General features: G+C 46.5%; 1 protein-coding gene across 2 annotated transcripts in view; it reads right to left on the bottom strand.

Moving 5' to 3' along the window:
• The window catches only part of rnf126 (ring finger protein 126), a 30,896-nt gene extending 14,487 nt beyond the window's left edge, over window positions 1–16,409 (bottom strand). The window contains exons 1-8 of one of the 2 annotated variants that reach the window (XM_053651978.1): window positions 16,326–16,409; window positions 15,909–16,103; window positions 14,575–14,633; window positions 13,191–13,251; window positions 12,209–12,444; window positions 11,778–11,846; window positions 11,603–11,672; window positions 10,824–10,917 (exon numbers count right to left, since the gene is read on the bottom strand). In XM_053651978.1, the coding sequence (XP_053507953.1) occupies window positions 10,824–10,917; window positions 11,603–11,672; window positions 11,778–11,846; window positions 12,209–12,444; window positions 13,191–13,251; window positions 14,575–14,633; window positions 15,909–15,983 (664 nt within the window). In that variant the 5' untranslated portion in view covers window positions 15,984–16,103; window positions 16,326–16,409. The remainder of the gene's footprint in view (window positions 1–10,823; window positions 10,918–11,602; window positions 11,673–11,777; window positions 11,847–12,208; window positions 12,445–13,190; window positions 13,252–14,574; window positions 14,634–15,908; window positions 16,104–16,325) is intronic. The other variant, XM_053651979.1, reaches the window with a different exon arrangement.
• Window positions 16,410–17,788: the final 1,379 nt, after the last annotated feature.

Genomic DNA, 17,788 nt, shown 5'->3' with positions numbered 1-17,788 from the left:
ATCTCTCCCTCCCTCTCTCTCACACACAATCTCTCCCTCTCACAACCTCTCCCTCCCTCTCTCCCTCTCTCCCTCTCACAATCTCCCTCACTCCCTCCCTCTCACAATCTCTCCCTCCCTCTCTCTCACAATCTCCCTCTCCCTCTCACAATCTCTCCCTCCCTCTCTCTCACAATCTCCCTCTCTCCCTCCCTCCCTCCCTCTCACAATCTCCCTCTCTCCCTCCCTCCCTCCCTCTCACAATCTCTCCCTCCCTCCCTCTCACAATCTCTCCCTCCCTCTCTCTCACAATCTCCCTCTCCCTCACTCCCTGTCACAATCTCCCTCACTCCCTCCCTCTCACAATCTCTCCCTCCCTCCCTCTCACAATCTCCCTCTCCCTCCCTCTCACAATCTCTCCCTCCCTCTCTCTCACAATCTCCCTCTCCCTCACTCCCTCTCACAATCTCCCTCACTCCCTCCCTCTCACAATCTCTCCCTCCCTCCCTCTCACAATCTCCCTCTCCCTCCCTCCCTCTCACAATCTCCCTCTCCCTCCCTCCCTCCCTCTCACAATCTCTCCCTCCCTCTCTCTCACACACAATCTCTCCCTCTCACAATCTCTCCCTCCCTCTCTCTCTCCCAATCTCTCCCTCCCTCTCTCTCACACACACAATCTCTCCCTCCCTCTCTGTCACAATCTCCCTCTCCCTCACTCCCTCTCACAATCTCCCTCACTCCCTCCCTCTCACAATCTCTCCCTCCCTCTCTCTCTCACAATCTCCCTCTCCCTCCCTCTCACAATCTCTCCCTCCCTCTCTCTCACACACAATCTCTCCCTCTCACAATCTCTCCCTCCCTCCCTCTCACAATCTCCCTCTCTCACACAATCTCTCCCTCCTTCTAACAATCTCTCCCTCTCTCTCACAATCTCCCTCTCCCTCACTCCCTCTCACAATCTCCCTCTCCCTCCCTCCCTCCCTCTCACAATCTCTCCCTCCTTCTAACAATCTCTCCCTCTCTCTCACAATCTCCCTCTCCCTCACTCCCTCTCACAATCTCTCCCTCCCTCTCTCTCACAATCTCCCTCTCCCTCACTCCCTCTCACAATCTCCCTCTCACAATCTCTCCCTCCTTCTAACAATCTCTCCCTCTCTCTCACAATCTCCCTCTCCCTCACTCCCTCTCACAATCTCTCCCTCCTTCTAACAATCTCTCCCTCTCTCACAATCTCCCTCTCCCTCCCTCCCTCTCACAATCTCCCTCTCCCTCACTCCCTCTCACAATCTCCCTCTCCCTCACTCCCTCTCACAATCTCCCTCTCCCTCACTCCCTCTCACAATCTCTCCCTCACTCCCTCTCACAATCTCCCTCTCCCTCCCTCCCTCTCACAATCTCCCTCTCCCTCACTCCCTCTCACAATCTCCCTCTCCCTCACTCCCTCTCACAATCTCCCTCTCCCTCACTCCCTCTCACAATCTCTCCCTCCCTCTCTCTCACAATCTCCCTCTCCCTCTCCCTCACTCCCTCTCACAATCTCCCTCTCACAATCTCTCCCTCCCTCTCTCTCACAATCTCCCTCTCCCTCACTCCCTCTCACAATCTCTCCCTCCTTCTAACAATCTCTCCCTCTCTCACAATCTCCCTCTCCCTCACTCCCTCTCACAATCTCCCTCTCCCTCCCTCCCTCTCACAATCTCCCTCTCCCTCACTCCCTCTCACAATCTCTCCCTCACTCCCTCTCACAATCTCCCTCTCCCTCCCTCCCTCTCACAATCTCCCTCTCCCTCACTCCCTCTCACAATCTCCCTCTCCCTCACTCCCTCTCACAATCTCCCTCTCCCTCACTCCCTCTCACAATCTCTCCCTCCCTCTCTCTCACAATCTCCCTCTCCCTCTCCCTCACTCCCTCTCACAATCTCCCTCTCACAATCTCTCCCTCCCTCTCTCTCACAATCTCCCTCTCCCTCACTCCCTCTCACAATCTCTCCCTCCTTCTAACAATCTCTCCCTCTCTCACAATCTCCCTCTCCCTCACTCCCTCTCACAATCTCCCTCTCCCTCCCTCCCTCTCACAATCTCCCTCTCCCTCACTCCCTCTCACAATCTCCCTCTCCCTCACTCCCTCTCACAATCTCTCCCTCACAATCTCCCTCTCCCTCACTCCCTCTCACAATCTCTCCCTCCCTCTCTCTCACAATCTCCCTCTCCCTCACTCCCTCTCACAATCTCTCCCTCCCTCTCTCTCACAATCTCCCTCTCCCTCACTCCCTCTCACAATCTCCCTCTCACAATCTCTCCCTCCTTCTAACAATCTCTCCCTCTCTCTCACAATCTCCCTCTCCCTCACTCCCTCTCACAATCTCTCCCTCCTTCTAACAATCTCTCCCGCTCTCTCACAATCTCCCTCTCCCTCACTCCCTCTCACAATCTCTCCCTCCTTCTAACAATCTCTCCCTCTCCCTCACTCCCTCTCACAATCTCCCTCTCCCTCCCTCCCTCTCACAATCTCCCTCTCCCTCACTCCCTCTCACAATCTCTCCCTCCTTCTAACAATCTCTCCCTCTCTCACAATCTCCCTCTCCCTCACTCCCTCTCACAATCTCCCTCTCCCTCCCTCCCTCTCACAATCTCCCTCTCCCTCACTCCCTCTCACAATCTCTCCCTCCCTCTAACAATCTCTCCCTCTCTCACAATCTCCCTCTCCCTCACTCCCTCTCACAATCTCCCTCTCCCTCACTCCCTCTCACAATCTCCCTCTCAATCCCTCCCTCTCACAATCTCCCTCTCCCTCACTCCCTCTCACAATCTCTCCCTCCCTCTCTCTCACAATCTCCCTCTCCCTCACTCCCTCTCACAATCTCCCTCTCACAATCTCTCCCTCCTTCTAACAATCTCTCCCTCTCTCTCACAATCTCCCTCTCCCTCACTCCCTCTCACAATCTCTCCCTCCTTCTAACAATCTCTCCCGCTCTCTCACAATCTCCCTCTCCCTCACTCCCTCTCACAATCTCTCCCTCCTTCTAACAATCTCTCCCGCTCTCTCACAATCTCCCTCTCCCTCACTCCCTCTCACAATCTCCCTCTCCCTCCCTCCCTCTCACAATCTCCCTCTCCCTCCCTCCCTCTCACAATCTCCCTCTCCCTCACTCCCTCTCACAATCTCTCCCTCCCTCTCTCACAATCTCCCTCTCCCTCACTCCCTCTCACAATCTCCCTCTCACAATCTCTCCCTCCTTCTAACAATCTCTCCCTCTCTCTCACAATCTCCCTCTCCCTCACTCCCTCTCACAATCTCTCCCTCCTTCTAACAATCTCTCCCGCTCTCTCACAATCTCCCTCTCCCTCACTCCCTCTCACAATCTCGCCCTCCTTCTAACAATCTCTCCCGCTCTCTCACAATCTCCCTCTCCCTCACTCCCTCTCACAATCTCCCTCTCCCTCCCTCCCTCTCACAATCTCCCTCTCCCTCACTCCCTCTCACAATCTCTCCCTCCCTCTCTCTCACAATCTCCCTCTCCCTCACTCCCTCTCACAATCTCTCCCTCCTTCTAACAATCTCTCCCTCTCTCACAATCTCCCTCTCCCTCACTCCCTCTCACAATCTCCCTCTCCCTCCCTCCCTCTCACAATCTCCCTCTCCCTCACTCCCTCTCACAATCTCTCCCTCCCTCTCTCTCACAATCTCCCTCTCCCTCACTCCCTCTCACAATCTCCCTCTCACAATCTCTCCCTCCTTCTAACAATCTCTCCCTCTCTCTCACAATCTCCCTCTCCCTCACTCCCTCTCACAATCTCTCCCTCCTTCTAACAATCTCTCCCTCTCTCTCACAATCTCCCTCTCCCTCACTCCCTCTCACAATCTCTCCCTCCTTCTAACAATCTCTCCCTCTCTCTCACAATCTCTCCCTCCTTCTAACAATCTCTCCCTCTCTCTCACAATCTCCCTCTCCCTCCCTCCCTCTCACAATCTTCCTCTCCCTCCCTCCGTCTCACAATCTCCCTCTCCCTCCCTCCCTCTCACAATCTCCCTCTCCCTCACTCCCTCTCACAATCTCTCCCTCCCTCTCTCTCACAATCTCCCTCTCCCTCCCTCCCTCTCACAATCTCCCTCTCACAATCTCTCCCTCCTTCTAACAATCTCTCCCTCTCTCTCACAATCTCCCTCTCCCTCACTCCCTCTCACAATCTCTCCCTCCTTCTAACAATCTCTCCCTCTCTCTCACAATCTCCCTCTCCCTCACTCCCTCTCACAATCTCTCCCTCTCTCTCACAATCTCCCTCTCCCTCACTCCCTCTCACAATCTCTCCCTCCTTCTAACAATCTCTCCCTCTCTCTCACAATCTCCCTCTCCCTCACGCCCTCTCACAATCTCCCTCTCCCTCCCTCCCTCTCACAATCTCCCTCTCCCTCCCTCCCTCTCACAATCTCTCCCTCCTTCTAACAATCTCTCCCTCTCTCTCACAATCTCCCTCTCCCTCACTCCCTCTCACAATCTCCCTCTCCCTCCCTCTCTCTCTCACAATCTCTCCCTCTCTCTCACAATCTCCCTCTCCCTCACTCCCTCTCACAATCTCTCCCTCCTTCTAACAATCTCTCCCTCTCTCTCACAATCTCCCTCTCCCTCACGCCCTCTCACAATCTCCCTCTCCCTCCCTCCCTCTCACAATCTCCCTCTCCCTCCCTCCCTCTCACAATCTCCCTCTCCCTCCCTCCCTCTCACAATCTCTCCCTCCTTCTAACAATCTCTCCCTCTCTCTCACAATCTCCCTCTCCCTCACTCCCTCTCACAATCTCCCTCTCCCTCCCTCTCTCTCTCACAATCTCTCCCTCTCTCTCACAATCTCCCTCTCCCTCACTCCCTCTCACAATCTCTCCCTCCTTCTAACAATCTCTCCCTCTCTCTCACAATCTCCCTCTCCCTCACGCCCTCTCACAATCTCCCTCTCCCTCACGCCCTCTCACAATCTCCCTCTCCCTCCCTCCCTCTCACAATCTCCCTCTCCCTCCCTCCCTCTCACAATCTCTCCCTCCTTCTAACAATCTCTCCCTCTCTCTCACAATCTCCCTCTCCCTCACTCCCTCTCACAATCTCCCTCTCCCTCCCTCTCTCTCTCACAATCTCTCCCTCTCTCTCACAATCTCCCTCTCCCTCACTCCCTCTCACAATCTCTCCCTCCTTCTAACAATCTCTCCCTCTCTCTCACAATCTCCCTCTCCCTCACGCCCTCTCACAATCTCCCTCTCCCTCCCTCCCTCTCACAATCTCCCTCTCCCTCCCTCCCTCTCACAATCTCCCTCTCCCTCCCTCCCTCTCACAATCTCTCCCTCCTTCTAACAATCTCTCCCTCTCTCTCACAATCTCCCTCTCCCTCACTCCCTCTCACAATCTCCCTCTCCCTCCCTCTCTCTCTCACAATCTCCCTCTCCCTCCCTCTCACAATCTCTCCCTCCCTCTCACAATCTCTCCCTCCCTCTCTCTCACACACACACAATCTCTCCCTCTCACAATCTCTCCCTCCCTCCCGCTCTCTCACAATCTCCCTCACACAATCTCTCCCTCCTTCTAACAATCTCTCCCTCTCTCTCACAATCTCCCTCGCCCAATCTCTCTCCCTCGCCCAATCTCTCTCTCACACACAAACTCTGCCGCTCACAATCTCGCTCCTTCTCCCTCTCACAATCTCGCTCCTTCTCCCTCTCACAATCTCGCCCCTTCTCCCTCTCACAATCTCGCCCCTTCTCCCTCTCACAATCTCGCCCCTTCTCCCTCTCACAATCTCTCCCTCTCACAATCTCTCCCTCTCGCTCACAATCTCGCTCTCTCACAATCTCGCTCCCTCTCACAATCTCGCTCTCTCTCACAATCTCGCTCCCTCTCCCTCTCACAATCTCTCCCTCTCGCTCTCACACACACACACAATCTCTCCCTCTCACAATCTCTCCCCTTCTCCCTCTCACAATCTCTCCCCTTCTCCCTCTCACAATCTCTCCCTCTCACAATCTCTCCCTCTCGCTCACAATCTCGCTCTCTCACAATCTCGCTCCCTCTCACAATCTCGCTCCCTCTCTCGCTCACAATCTCTCCCTCTCGCTCTCTCTCACAATCTCTCCCTCTCGCTCTCTCACAATCTCACTCTCTCTCACAATCTCGCTCCCTCTCACAATCTCGCTCCCTCTCACAATCTCTCCCTCTCGCTCTCACTCACAATCTCTCCTTCTCACAATCTCTCCCTCTCTCGCTCAATCTCTCCCTCTCTCGCTCAATCTCTCCCCCTCTCGCTCACAATCTCTCCCTCTCACACAATCTCACAAACCCTGCCTCTCGCTCGCTCACAAACCCTGCCTCTCGCTCGCTCACAAACCCTGCCTCTCGCTCGCTCACAAACCCTGCCTCTCGCTCGCTCACAAACCCTGCCTCTCGCTCGCTCACAAACCCTGCCTCTCGCTCGCTCACAAACCCTGCCTCTCGCTCGCTCACAAACCCTGCCTCTCGCTCTCTCACAAACCCTGCCTCTCGCTCTCTCACAAACCCTGCCTCTCGCTCTCTCACAAACCCTGCCTCTCGCTCTCTCACAAACTCTCCCGCTCACAATCTCTCCCGCTCACAATCTCTCCCGCTCACAATCTCTCCCTCGCTCTCTCACAATCTCGCTCTCTCACAATCTCGCTCTCTCACAATCTCGCTCTCTCACAATCTCGCTCTCTCACAATCTCGCTCTCTCACAATCTCGCTCTCTCACAATCTCTCCCGCTCACAATCTCTCCCGCTCACAATCTCTCCCGTTCTCTCGCTCACAATCTCTCCCGTTCTCTCGCTCACAATCTCTCCCGTTCTCTCGCTCACAATCTCTCCCGTTCTCTCGCTCACAATCTCTCCCTCGCTCTCTCACAATCTCTCCCTCGCTCTCTCACAATCTCTCCCGTTCTCTCGTTCACAATCTCTCCCGTTCTCTCGCTCACAATCTCTCCCTCGCTCTCTCACAATCTCTCCCGTTCTCTCGCTCACAATCTCTCCCGTTCTCTCGCTCACAATCTCTCCCTCGCTCTCTCACAATCTCTCCCGTTCTCTCGCTCACAATCTCTCGCTCACAATCTCTCCCGTTCTCTCGCTCACAATCTCTCCCGTTCTCTCGCTCACAATCTCTCCCTCGCTCTCTCACAATCTCTCCCTCGCTCTCTCACAATCTCTCCCTCGCTCTCTCACAATCTCTCCCTCGCTCTCTCACAATCTCGTTCTCTGACAAACTCTCCCGCTCTCTCGCTCACAATCTCTCCCGTTCTCTCGCTCACAATCTCTCCCTCGCTCTCTCACAATCTCTCCCTCGCTCTCTCACAATCTCTCCCTCGCTCTCTCACAATCTCGTTCTCTGACAAACTCTCCCGCTCTCTCGCTCACAATCTCTCCCGTTCTCTCGCTCACAATCTCTCCCTCGCTCTCTCACAATCTCGTTCTCTGACAAACTCTCCCGCTCTCTCGCTCACAATCTCTCCCGTTCTCTCGCTCACAATCTCTCCCTCGCTCTCTCACAATCTCGTTCTCTGACAAACTCTCCCGCTCTCTCGCTCACAATCTCTCCCGTTCTCTCGCTCACAATCTCTCCCTCGCTCTCTCACAATCTCGTTCTCTGACAAACTCTCCCGCTCTCTCGCTCACAATCTCTCCCGCTCTCTCGCTCACAATCTCTCTCGCTCACAATCTCGCCCTCTCTCTCGCTCACAATCTCGCCCTCTCTCTCGCTCACAATCTCGCCCTCTCTCTCGCTCACAATCTCGCCCTCTCTCTCGCTCACAATCTCGCCCTCTCTCTCGCTCACAATCTCGCCCTCTCTCTCGCTCACAATCTTGCCCTCTCTCGCTCACAACTTCCCTCTCTCTCACAATCTATCCCGCTCACAATCTTCATCAAACGTCAAACATTTTACCAGCGGAACGTCCTCGCAATAACATAGCTCCTGTTGTATTACTTGCGTTATAACAGATATTATAAAGTCTGCATCTCTTTTTCTCTCTCCTCAAACTAATTACACGAAAACATGCAGCTCGTCTTGCTACTGACACAGCTAAGCTGTCCATCCTGAAGACTTCCCCTTGTTGGAAAACTTAAAGTCGCAGCTACACCTCGGACTGCTAGATAATCGTCTCCTCACGGTAAACTTCACTATATAAACAACATACAAACAATTGTGAATCTGTTTATTTGTATTAAATACATTTACTCTGTGAATTTGAGGTTACTATAGACGCAATAACACGCAAGAACGAACAAATTGATATAAACCTCCACAGTGCTGTGGTATAGTTTTATTTACATTTTATTAGATTTTGTATTAATGTGTTATACTGGAACAAAAATGTTATTTTTATTTAAATTCTGCAATTACGTATGGGGGAAAAATTGATATCTGGTATAATATCAGTACTATGCTGAATAAAAAAAAAAAAAAAAAAAAAACACATGCCAAGACAAAGCTATTTGAATACAAGTGCATCTTCTCATTCTTGCAGTGCACACAGACACCAGTCCTGTCACTGAAGCATCTCACTAGTGACAGGTGTCCAAGCCAATTTCACACGATTTGTCTGAAAAATGATGACGACTGTTTTTTCTCCTCCAGATACCAGTCTGGAGCTTGTTGTTTATATACAGTCCCCTCTGAAAGTATTGGAACAGCAAGACCAATTCTATTACTTTCATTATACATTGAAGACATTTGGGTTTGAGATCAAAAGACACTGGATAAGAATTTCAGCTTTCATTTCCTCATATTTACATCTAGATGGTACCTTTTGTTTGAACCCTGCCATTTTTTCAAGTGATCACTAATATTGGAACATGTGACTGATAGGTGTACCCTGTTAAACTGATTATTTAAACAATTAATAGCTCTTAATGTCTGCTCTAGGATCGAGCCCTAGGTTTTGCCTGTGAAGACTGCATTTTATTTTGCAGCATAACCAACATAAAGAAACAGAGAGCTGTCTATAGGAGAAAAGCAAGCCATTTTGAAGCTGAGGAAAGAGAAAAAATTTATCAGAACCATTGCACAAACATAGTGCATAGCCAATACAACTATTTACAATGTCCTTAAAAAGAGAAAACATTGGTATGCTAACAACCAGACATGGAACAGACCGGCCAAGGAAAACAACAGCAGTTGATGACAAACATTGCGAGAGCTGTGAAGGAAAAACCCAAAAACAACAGTTATGAAATCACCAGCAACCTCCAAAGGGCAGGGATGAAGGAATCACAATCCACCATTCGGAGAAGAGCAGAAACATAGACGCATTTGGAATTCGCAAATAAATACAGAAAGTATTACAAGTAAATACAGAAATACAAAAGTTCTAGAACCAAGATTGACCTCTACCAAAGTGATGGACAGACCAAAGTGTGGAGAAAGAAAGGATCCAAAACATAGAAGCTCATCTGTGAAACATGGTGGAGGTAGTGTCATTGCTTGAACTTACACTGCTGTTTCTGGAACAGGCTCACTAATCTTTATTGTTGATGTAACTCATGATGGTAGCAGCAGAATGAATTCAGAAGTCTCCAGAAACAAACTCTTTCAATTAACAGAGAAATGCTTCCAATCTAATTGGGAGGAACTTCATCGCGCAGCAAGACAACAACCCAAAACACACAACAAAGGACACAACAAAAGTGGAAGGTTTTAGACTGGCCAAGTCAATCACCAAACCTTAACCCAATTGAGCTACATTTCCCCTCCTGAAGAGGAGACTGAAGCAAAAAAACCCTCAAAACAAACAACAACCGAAAGAAGCTGCAGTACTCGCCTGAAAAAGCATCACAAAAGAAAAATGCAACAGTTTGGTGATGTCAGTGGGTCACCAGCTTCATGCAGTTATTCCAAGTGGGGGATATGCGACCAAATATTAAGCGTCGTTTAGTTTAATTTACTTTAAGACGATCGGTTCAATTACTTTGCTCAGCTAAAAATTGGCCGGTCTGCCACAAAAGGTGCCATGGTGTAAGTTGTTTAACACATCTGGATGTAAATATGAGGAAATGAAAGCTGAAATTCTGATCCATCATCTTATATCCATCTTATGATCTCAAACCCAAATGTCTTCAATGTATAGCAATATGAAAAGACTTGGCCTTGCCGTCGCGGTACTTTCGGCAGGGAGTGTAGCTGAACATTTGGAGAGTCCGAGTTCACAGATGTACTATTCACAGCCACAAGAGAAAATCGAATCTCATGGGTTCTCGGGGTGGAACGGCCTTCCGCTGAGCAATGAGACGTGAGTGAATTGGGAAGATGCACTTTCACTTTTTTTTTTTTTTTTTTATAGAGCTGATCATTCCACTCCAAGGAGATACAGTCACCCTCTTGGGGATTGTGCGTTAGAGCTTAGGGTGGGATATCTTGCACATATCTTCAATAGTGAATCAATCACTAATTCCAAAAACCATTTATCTACTCCTTAGTTATGCACGGCTATCTAATGCGCTTTTAAAATGAGTTTGTTTGGTGTTTTATGCTTCCCGATCAGCTTAATCACTTATTATCTAGCGAACACTCGGGTTATACTTACAATAGAATACATTTGGTAAACGCTTTTCTTCCCCCTTTGCAATCCCTCTAAACACTTTTGTTACTACAGAGAAAGTACTTCAACATAGGTTAATGCAGGCAAATCTGATGTAAATAGGATCTGTGGTTACCAACCAAACCAGTTTTTGTCATGTTCACGGTTTATATTACACAATCGGAATCATTAACGGCAGCTAAATGAGCAGCAAACAGGTCAGATGTTTCTCCATATCCTCCCACAATGCATCAGTAATAAACACACTCTGCTGGCAGCGACTCACCCACATGCTCCTCTGTGATCTGAACTGTTGGGAGGTTTTTGATCTTTTCTCTGTCTGCAGGAGGTGGACCCGTATTTTCAAACTGATTTAATAACTGTGGGAAGACAAGGGAAAAAAAGAAGAAAAAAAATGAACAAATATTCAAAGCATTCAAAACACAGTGTTTTGTATATTTTGCAATGGGGTTTTGACTAATTACTTAAAATAATATCATATGGTTTCATTTCAGTTCTTACTTTTTACATTCATTCAGTCTTATTTGTTCATTTATTAGTTAAGAACACATCATATACACTTCAGAAATAGATACATTTCTCTCAAATTAATCCATCTAATTAATCATCCATCCATTTTCTGTACTGCTTATCCTACACAGGGTCACAGGAAGCCTGGAGCCTGTCCCAGGGGAGTCGGGGCACAAGGCAGGGGACACCATACATCGCACGCGCACACACACACACACACACACACACTATGTACAATTCAGACATGCCAATAAGCGCATGTCTTTGGTCTGTCTTTGGTCTGGGGGAGGAAACCGGAATACCAGGAGGAAACCCCCGAAGCATGGGAGAACATGCAAACTCCATGCACACACAATGTGCTAACCACTAAGCCACCACGCCTCCCCTCAGGTTTGCATGATTTAGCACAATTTATTTTATTTTTTTTTAATTGAACGTCAGTGACTACATATCCTTCATATCTTTGCTACTGTTTTCAGTAAATAACAGCAATTTTAGTTAAAAAGAATGATGTAATCCTGTCAGGTGTAATACCTGTGTTATAATGGCGTCTAAGCCGTTGGCACCCCATGCATAATCCATTGGATTTGAATGTAGCATTCCCCTAAAAAAAATTTTAAAAAAAGATCAAACCAAGTGACAATCACATTCAGAGTATTGTAAATTTTAAATAAAGCAAATAATAAGCGTGAATTCGGCATTAACATACCATGGTCCCATTCCCATGTTTGGCATAGCTGTTGGTGCGATGATTCCATTTACTAACTGCTGAATTATTCTGTTGAAACACAAAAACAAATCCTTGCGTTGAATCCGAGACAACATAGACATGGTTCCTAAACCGTGTGATGCTTAAAACGATTTTAACTTAAACTGAACACATGACACACAAAGTGATCTTTTAGCTGTGCTGCTGAACCTGACTTTTTTGCTCCAACAAATGTTTTTGTACATAAATGTATGTATGTAAATCTACATATGTAGATTCGTTTTCTACAGAGGGACTAAGCGCAGACAGCAATCAAGTCACACTCAAATTGAAATGCATTGGCACTACATGCCATCTGTCCAGTCAGTGCTCTATAGTTGGCACTGCTTGGCAGTAACTGATTGTCCTATCCTGTTCTGTCCAGTCCTCACCCCTCTAAAGTGGGCACTCCTTCGTGCCGTGTCCCTTGTCTCCGGGGAATGTGGCGCCCCCGAGGTTGTCTGGCCCCATAGCGTTGGCGTGACGCCATCTCCCGCTCCCGCCGGTTCTCAGCGTCGCGCCCGTCCTCAGAGGGCATGCCCGTCCGGAGATCAAAACCCTCACCAAAGATGCCCAGAGCCAGCTGGCCATACGGGTGCGGAAAGGTAAACAGAGTCGGGTCCACATTCTGAGAAAACAGCAAGACAACTATTAGGAGTTCACTTTGCTTTTGCTCTTTTATGCAAATCAGTCAGCTGGTTTCTCCATGTGATGCTTTTTCATGCTATACAAAGCATCTGGACTCCAACATAGCCCTGAATTAAGCTAACCAAACCTTACCTCGCATTCACACTGATAAGTGATACTTTTTTCCCCCAACTCACCTCTCTCAGATTGCGCCAAGCTGCTTGATAATCATATCTTTTGTTTTTTACCGGTTGCCATGCTTTTACTGGTAGCATTAGGCTAGCATGATATCCAAACAAGCACAATATCTCCATAGACTAGCTACAAAATGTACACAAAACCACCCAAAAGAAACAATTTAAGGGGAAAGTGCATGTGTTTAAAGTGCATCTGTGCAGTGCATCATCATCTACTAGCGTCAAACAACGTTTTTCTTTTCACAGGAAAAAATACTGAAATAGATTACACTAAAATATAAAATTCTTTATTTTAAATTCTAAATTCTATTTTAAGTCAAAAATGTACATTCCTGGATAGTATTTGCAAAAGTAAAGCACTCTTGGATTACTGCTCGACCTGAGTCACTGCTGGTGTGAATGCGGGTTACGGAATAACACTTACCATAACTAAACTAGAACAAAAAGCGTCATTAAATTCAGTGTGGTCATACTCCATTTGGGTAATTGAACAACAGACGCAAGCTGAAGGGAGACCAAACAGTTCACTGAAGGGCATCTGCTCACTCACCTCAAATGGATAACGGTTCTGATCACTGGTAGACGACGTGGATGTGGACCCATTGTCTGTACTGCAAGAAGAAACAACCCATTTAAAAACTAATGTAAAACAGAAGCAGGATTGGTTGAACTTTCTGCAGAAGTGGGTAGGATTGGTCAAAGCTTCTGAGGGAGATGGTGGGATTGGTCAAAGCTTCTACGGGAGATGGTGGGATTGGTCAAAGCTTCTGCGGGAGTGGGTGGGATTGGTCAAAGCTTCTGCGGGAGTGGGTGGGATTGGTCAAAGCTTCTGCGGGACTGGGTGGGATTGGTCAAAGCTTCTGCGGGACTGGGTGGGATTGGTCAAAGCTTCTGCGGGACTGGGTGGGATTGGTCAAAGCTTCTGCGGGACTGGGTGGGATTGGTCAAAGCTTCTGCGGGACTGGGTGGGATTAATGAAACTTTCTGCGGGACTGGGTGGGATTACTGAAACTTCCTGCGGGACTGGGTGAGATTACTGAAACTTCCTGCGGGACTGGGTGGGATTACTGAAACTTTCTGCGGGACTGGGTGGGATTACTGAAACTTTCTGCGGGAGTGGGTGGGATTACTGAAACTTTCTGCGGGAGTGGGTGGGATTACTGAAACTTTCTGCAGGAGTGGGTGGGATTACTGAAACTTTCTGCGGGAGTGGGTGAGATTACTGAAACTTTCTGCGGGAGTGGGTGAGATTACTGAAACTTTCTGCGGGAATGGGTGGGATTACTGAAACTTTCTGTGGGAGTGGGTGAGATTACTGAAACTTTCTGCGGGAATGGGTGGGATTACTGAAACTTTCTGTGGGAGTGGGTGAGATTACTGAAACTTTCTGTGGGAGTGGGTGGGATTACTGAAACTTTCTGTGGGAGTGGGTGGGATTACTGAAACTTTCTGCGGGAGTGGGGGAGATTACTGAAACTTTCTGCGGGAGTGGGTGAGATTACTGAAACTTTCTGCGGGAGTGGGTGGGATTACTGAAACTTTCTGCGGGAGTGGGTGAGATTACTGAAACTTTCTGTGGGAATGGGTGGGATTACTGAAACTTTCTGTGGGAGTGGGTGGGATTACTGAAACTTTCTGTGGGAGTGGGTGGGATTACTGAAACTTTCTGTGGAAGTGGGTGAGATTACTGAAACTTTCTGTGGGAAGGGGTGAGATTGCTGAAACTTTCTGTGGGAGTGGGTAGGATTACTGAAACTTTCTGTGGACTGGGTGAGATTACTGAAACTTTCTGCAGGACTGGGTGGGATTGGTCCAAGCACACAATAGCAGGGTTTTGGTCTTCTTGTGTGCTGTGTGTGACTGCAAATCTCGCAGTCACTCCTTAAACACGATAGAAACAATCAAAAATATCCGTCAAAAGCAGGAGAACATACCTTCTCTCCTCGGGTAACTCCTCAATGAAGCCGGACTCACACCGTGGACAGGTGTAATCCTAAACAAATTGTAAGCATAGTTCAGCAATCTTCCAAAATGGGCACACTCAGGTCACAAAAGCATTGTTAGTGAGGTTTTTGTCAGCTGCAAACAACAGAAATTTGCTGAAAGCATCCAAAATGTGTCCTCTACCCGTCCCCCCATTGTTGGAATTGAACAAAAAACATGGTTCCTATTTAGAGACCCAACAAAACCCTGCATTCCTTTAACTAATGCTTAAAACCATAACAAGAGCTAAAGCTTTTTTTTTTAAAACATATAGCAGTGAGAACAACTTGGTACACAAATTAGACTGCACTGATCGTCTCACTTTCCTCTCGACCACCACAACATGTAGCTATTGTACTGTAACAGCAGATCCATACAGTGAGAGTTCTAGAGGATCCATACAATAAAAGATCCCTTTACATACATGACATTCTTTATGACAGACCTTACCAAAAGTAATCAAGCGACAGGACACACACACACACACACACAGTACTTCTAGGATCCTTCACAAATACCAAAGTTCTCACTGTGTGCCTGAATGAAATAAATGCCTGCAGGCAAAGATGACACTCATGAACTTTCTGGAAACCCGTTTTGATCAGCTGATTACTGAACAGCACATTAGAGCAGCAGTCCTGATGACAGAAAACAGTCAAGCAGGACAGGTGACAGTGACCGTTCTCACTGGTATCAACTACACTGGTACTGAACATATATAGGCCTGGATATATGCTCTGAAATCATGATAGTAGACTGAATGGATTGAAGAACCAGACCGACAGTTTAACAAGCACAAGAAGTGTAAGCAGGAATACATACTCACATGCAAACACGTTAATTGAACAAAGTGTAATTCCAGCAAAAGCTAGTAAACAACAGCTAAACCAACTGTAATGTTACTGAAAACACTGAGAACTAGCCCGAGTAACACCGCCGATTTCTGTGCAGCATGTCAGTGTTAGCCTGCGAGGTTAATTTACTTCTAATAAAATGCACCCAGCTGGCAAGCTAACGTTATGTTTACATGCTCTAAAAGAGTGTGAGAGCATTATGCAATAGTTAGCATCTAGCTAACCTAACCAGCTACAGTACATCTCTCAAACAAGAGAGATAATACGCTTGTTTTCTATCAGTCCTACTACAGGCTAACTTAGCTGGGAGCTATGCTAACTAGCGGATAGTCGAACCTAAACTAACGACGTTCCCAAACAAAGCAACATGTTGCTGAACAAACAGACCGACCGTCACGATTATGCTCCACTTGTATACGCGTACGACTTACTGGGAGACGAGGGCTAATCTCTTCAGAACATCGGTGACAGAAATACCGGCGAGTCCGTAAGGGAGCTTCCGCCATCTTCGGATTCACTGTAGCGGGACTCGCAGCGTGTACGGATCCCCGTCAGGGACAAACACGCGAAGCGAGATAATTGCGCGCGCAGCAATCAGCAGTAATAGCTGTACACGTAGAACTCGTCTGTGTATTTAAACAAATAAACAAATACTTCAACAAAAACACGTGTAAGAAGATTTGATATTGCTAAACAGGTCACTCTTAATCATTCAATAAATATTGCATGGACAATTTATGAAGAAAAAAGCAAAAACAAAACAATACATGTCCACTTATCAGTGTAATATCATTTAAAATGCAATTAAAGTAATTAAAATAAAATATGAAAATATTTTAAATAAATACATTTATAAAGTGATCAGCCATTCATTGAGCTTTACGTGTATTTTCTAGTGGGGAATCCAGAGGTTCTGTGAGTTTTGTTTGTTTGTTTGTTTGTTTGTTTGTTTGTTTGTTGTAACCATGACTAATTATTATGCATGTTATTCTGCCTATTAATAATATGAACTGGAATCTAATCATATTTTTTAATGGGTTCTATTGGTGGAAAAAAGCATTCTGGTTACAGTAAATAGAGAACATATTATTGTTTTTGCATTATTATTATATATTATATAAATATTGCATTATTAAATGTGTATAATAATTTACATTTACATTTATTCATTTAGCTTTGGATAAAAGCGTCTGCTAAATGAATAAATGTAAATGTAAATTATTATACACATTTAAATAACGTGCCTAATTGTTTTTAACAGTTTGCTTGTAAAATAAATATGTACTGAGGGGGTCCATGCTTTTGTATGTTTATTTATTTGTTTGTTTATTTGTTTGTTTGTTTGTTTGTTTGTTTGTTTAAGGCATTCCTAAATGCCAAAAGTTTGAGAACCCCTTATCTAGACTATATAAAAAGGACCACATTGTGCCACACATGATTACACATGATTATTGTCCTAAAATTATTTAGTGGTTTTACTGTTTTTGTGACACAAACTAAAAATCTCTAATTATCTTTTCATTCTTAGAAATAAGTGTTCCTAAGATGGTTAACAATTTTTGCTTGGAAACGTTTTGGAAAAGCCTGTGCTTTAGGATTCTACGCAGAACCTTTAGGAGTGTAGATATAATGTTCATATGACAGAATTTAAACAATGTTGCCACAATTATAAACATTATGTGAATGTTTCAATAATTTACACAATATTATTTTAATTTGATCATATAAAGGATGATACAAAGGACACAAATCAAAGACCACATCCTAACCTCTATCTGCCCCAAAAATCCATAATACAAACCAATACATTTGGTTAGAACTTTCCTTTGACCAAATAGCTTACTTCAACACTAGTTGAGGCTTAACTCCTAGGAAGTTCACTAATACATTCATGCAGATTGGTATATGACACAGCTACTGTTCTGTCAGATCACTATCTATTTATTTATTTATTTATTTGTTTGTTTGTTTGTTTGTTTATTATTATTATTATTATTATTATTATTATTATTTTACATATTGAGAAGTGTTTTAAAAACCACTTAGTCCAGTGTCAGACATTACCTTTTTAAACTTAATACAAACTGCAGCTGTCACTGAAGTCTTCATGTCTGGGTTCAGCAACTAAAAGCAAAGTACATCAACTACTAGTTAGAATTAAAGAAAAGATACTCCCAAACTGGCCTGAAGATGGTGCTGTATTACTCACGATAACACTCACCTCTTCCCAGAGCCTGATAGTCCAGTGGTTTTCAAAGTGGGGGCCGCGGCCAGGGGGCGCCCGGGGGGCCTCAACAATTTGGTGTGAAAA

The sequence above is a fragment of the Ictalurus furcatus genome, chromosome 20 (genome assembly GCF_023375685.1).
Source record: "Ictalurus furcatus strain D&B chromosome 20, Billie_1.0, whole genome shotgun sequence".
Lineage (NCBI taxonomy): Eukaryota > Metazoa > Chordata > Actinopteri > Siluriformes > Ictaluridae > Ictalurus > Ictalurus furcatus.
Note: the sequence above shows the minus strand (reverse complement) of the source record. Positions and strands in the feature narration are given on the sequence as shown.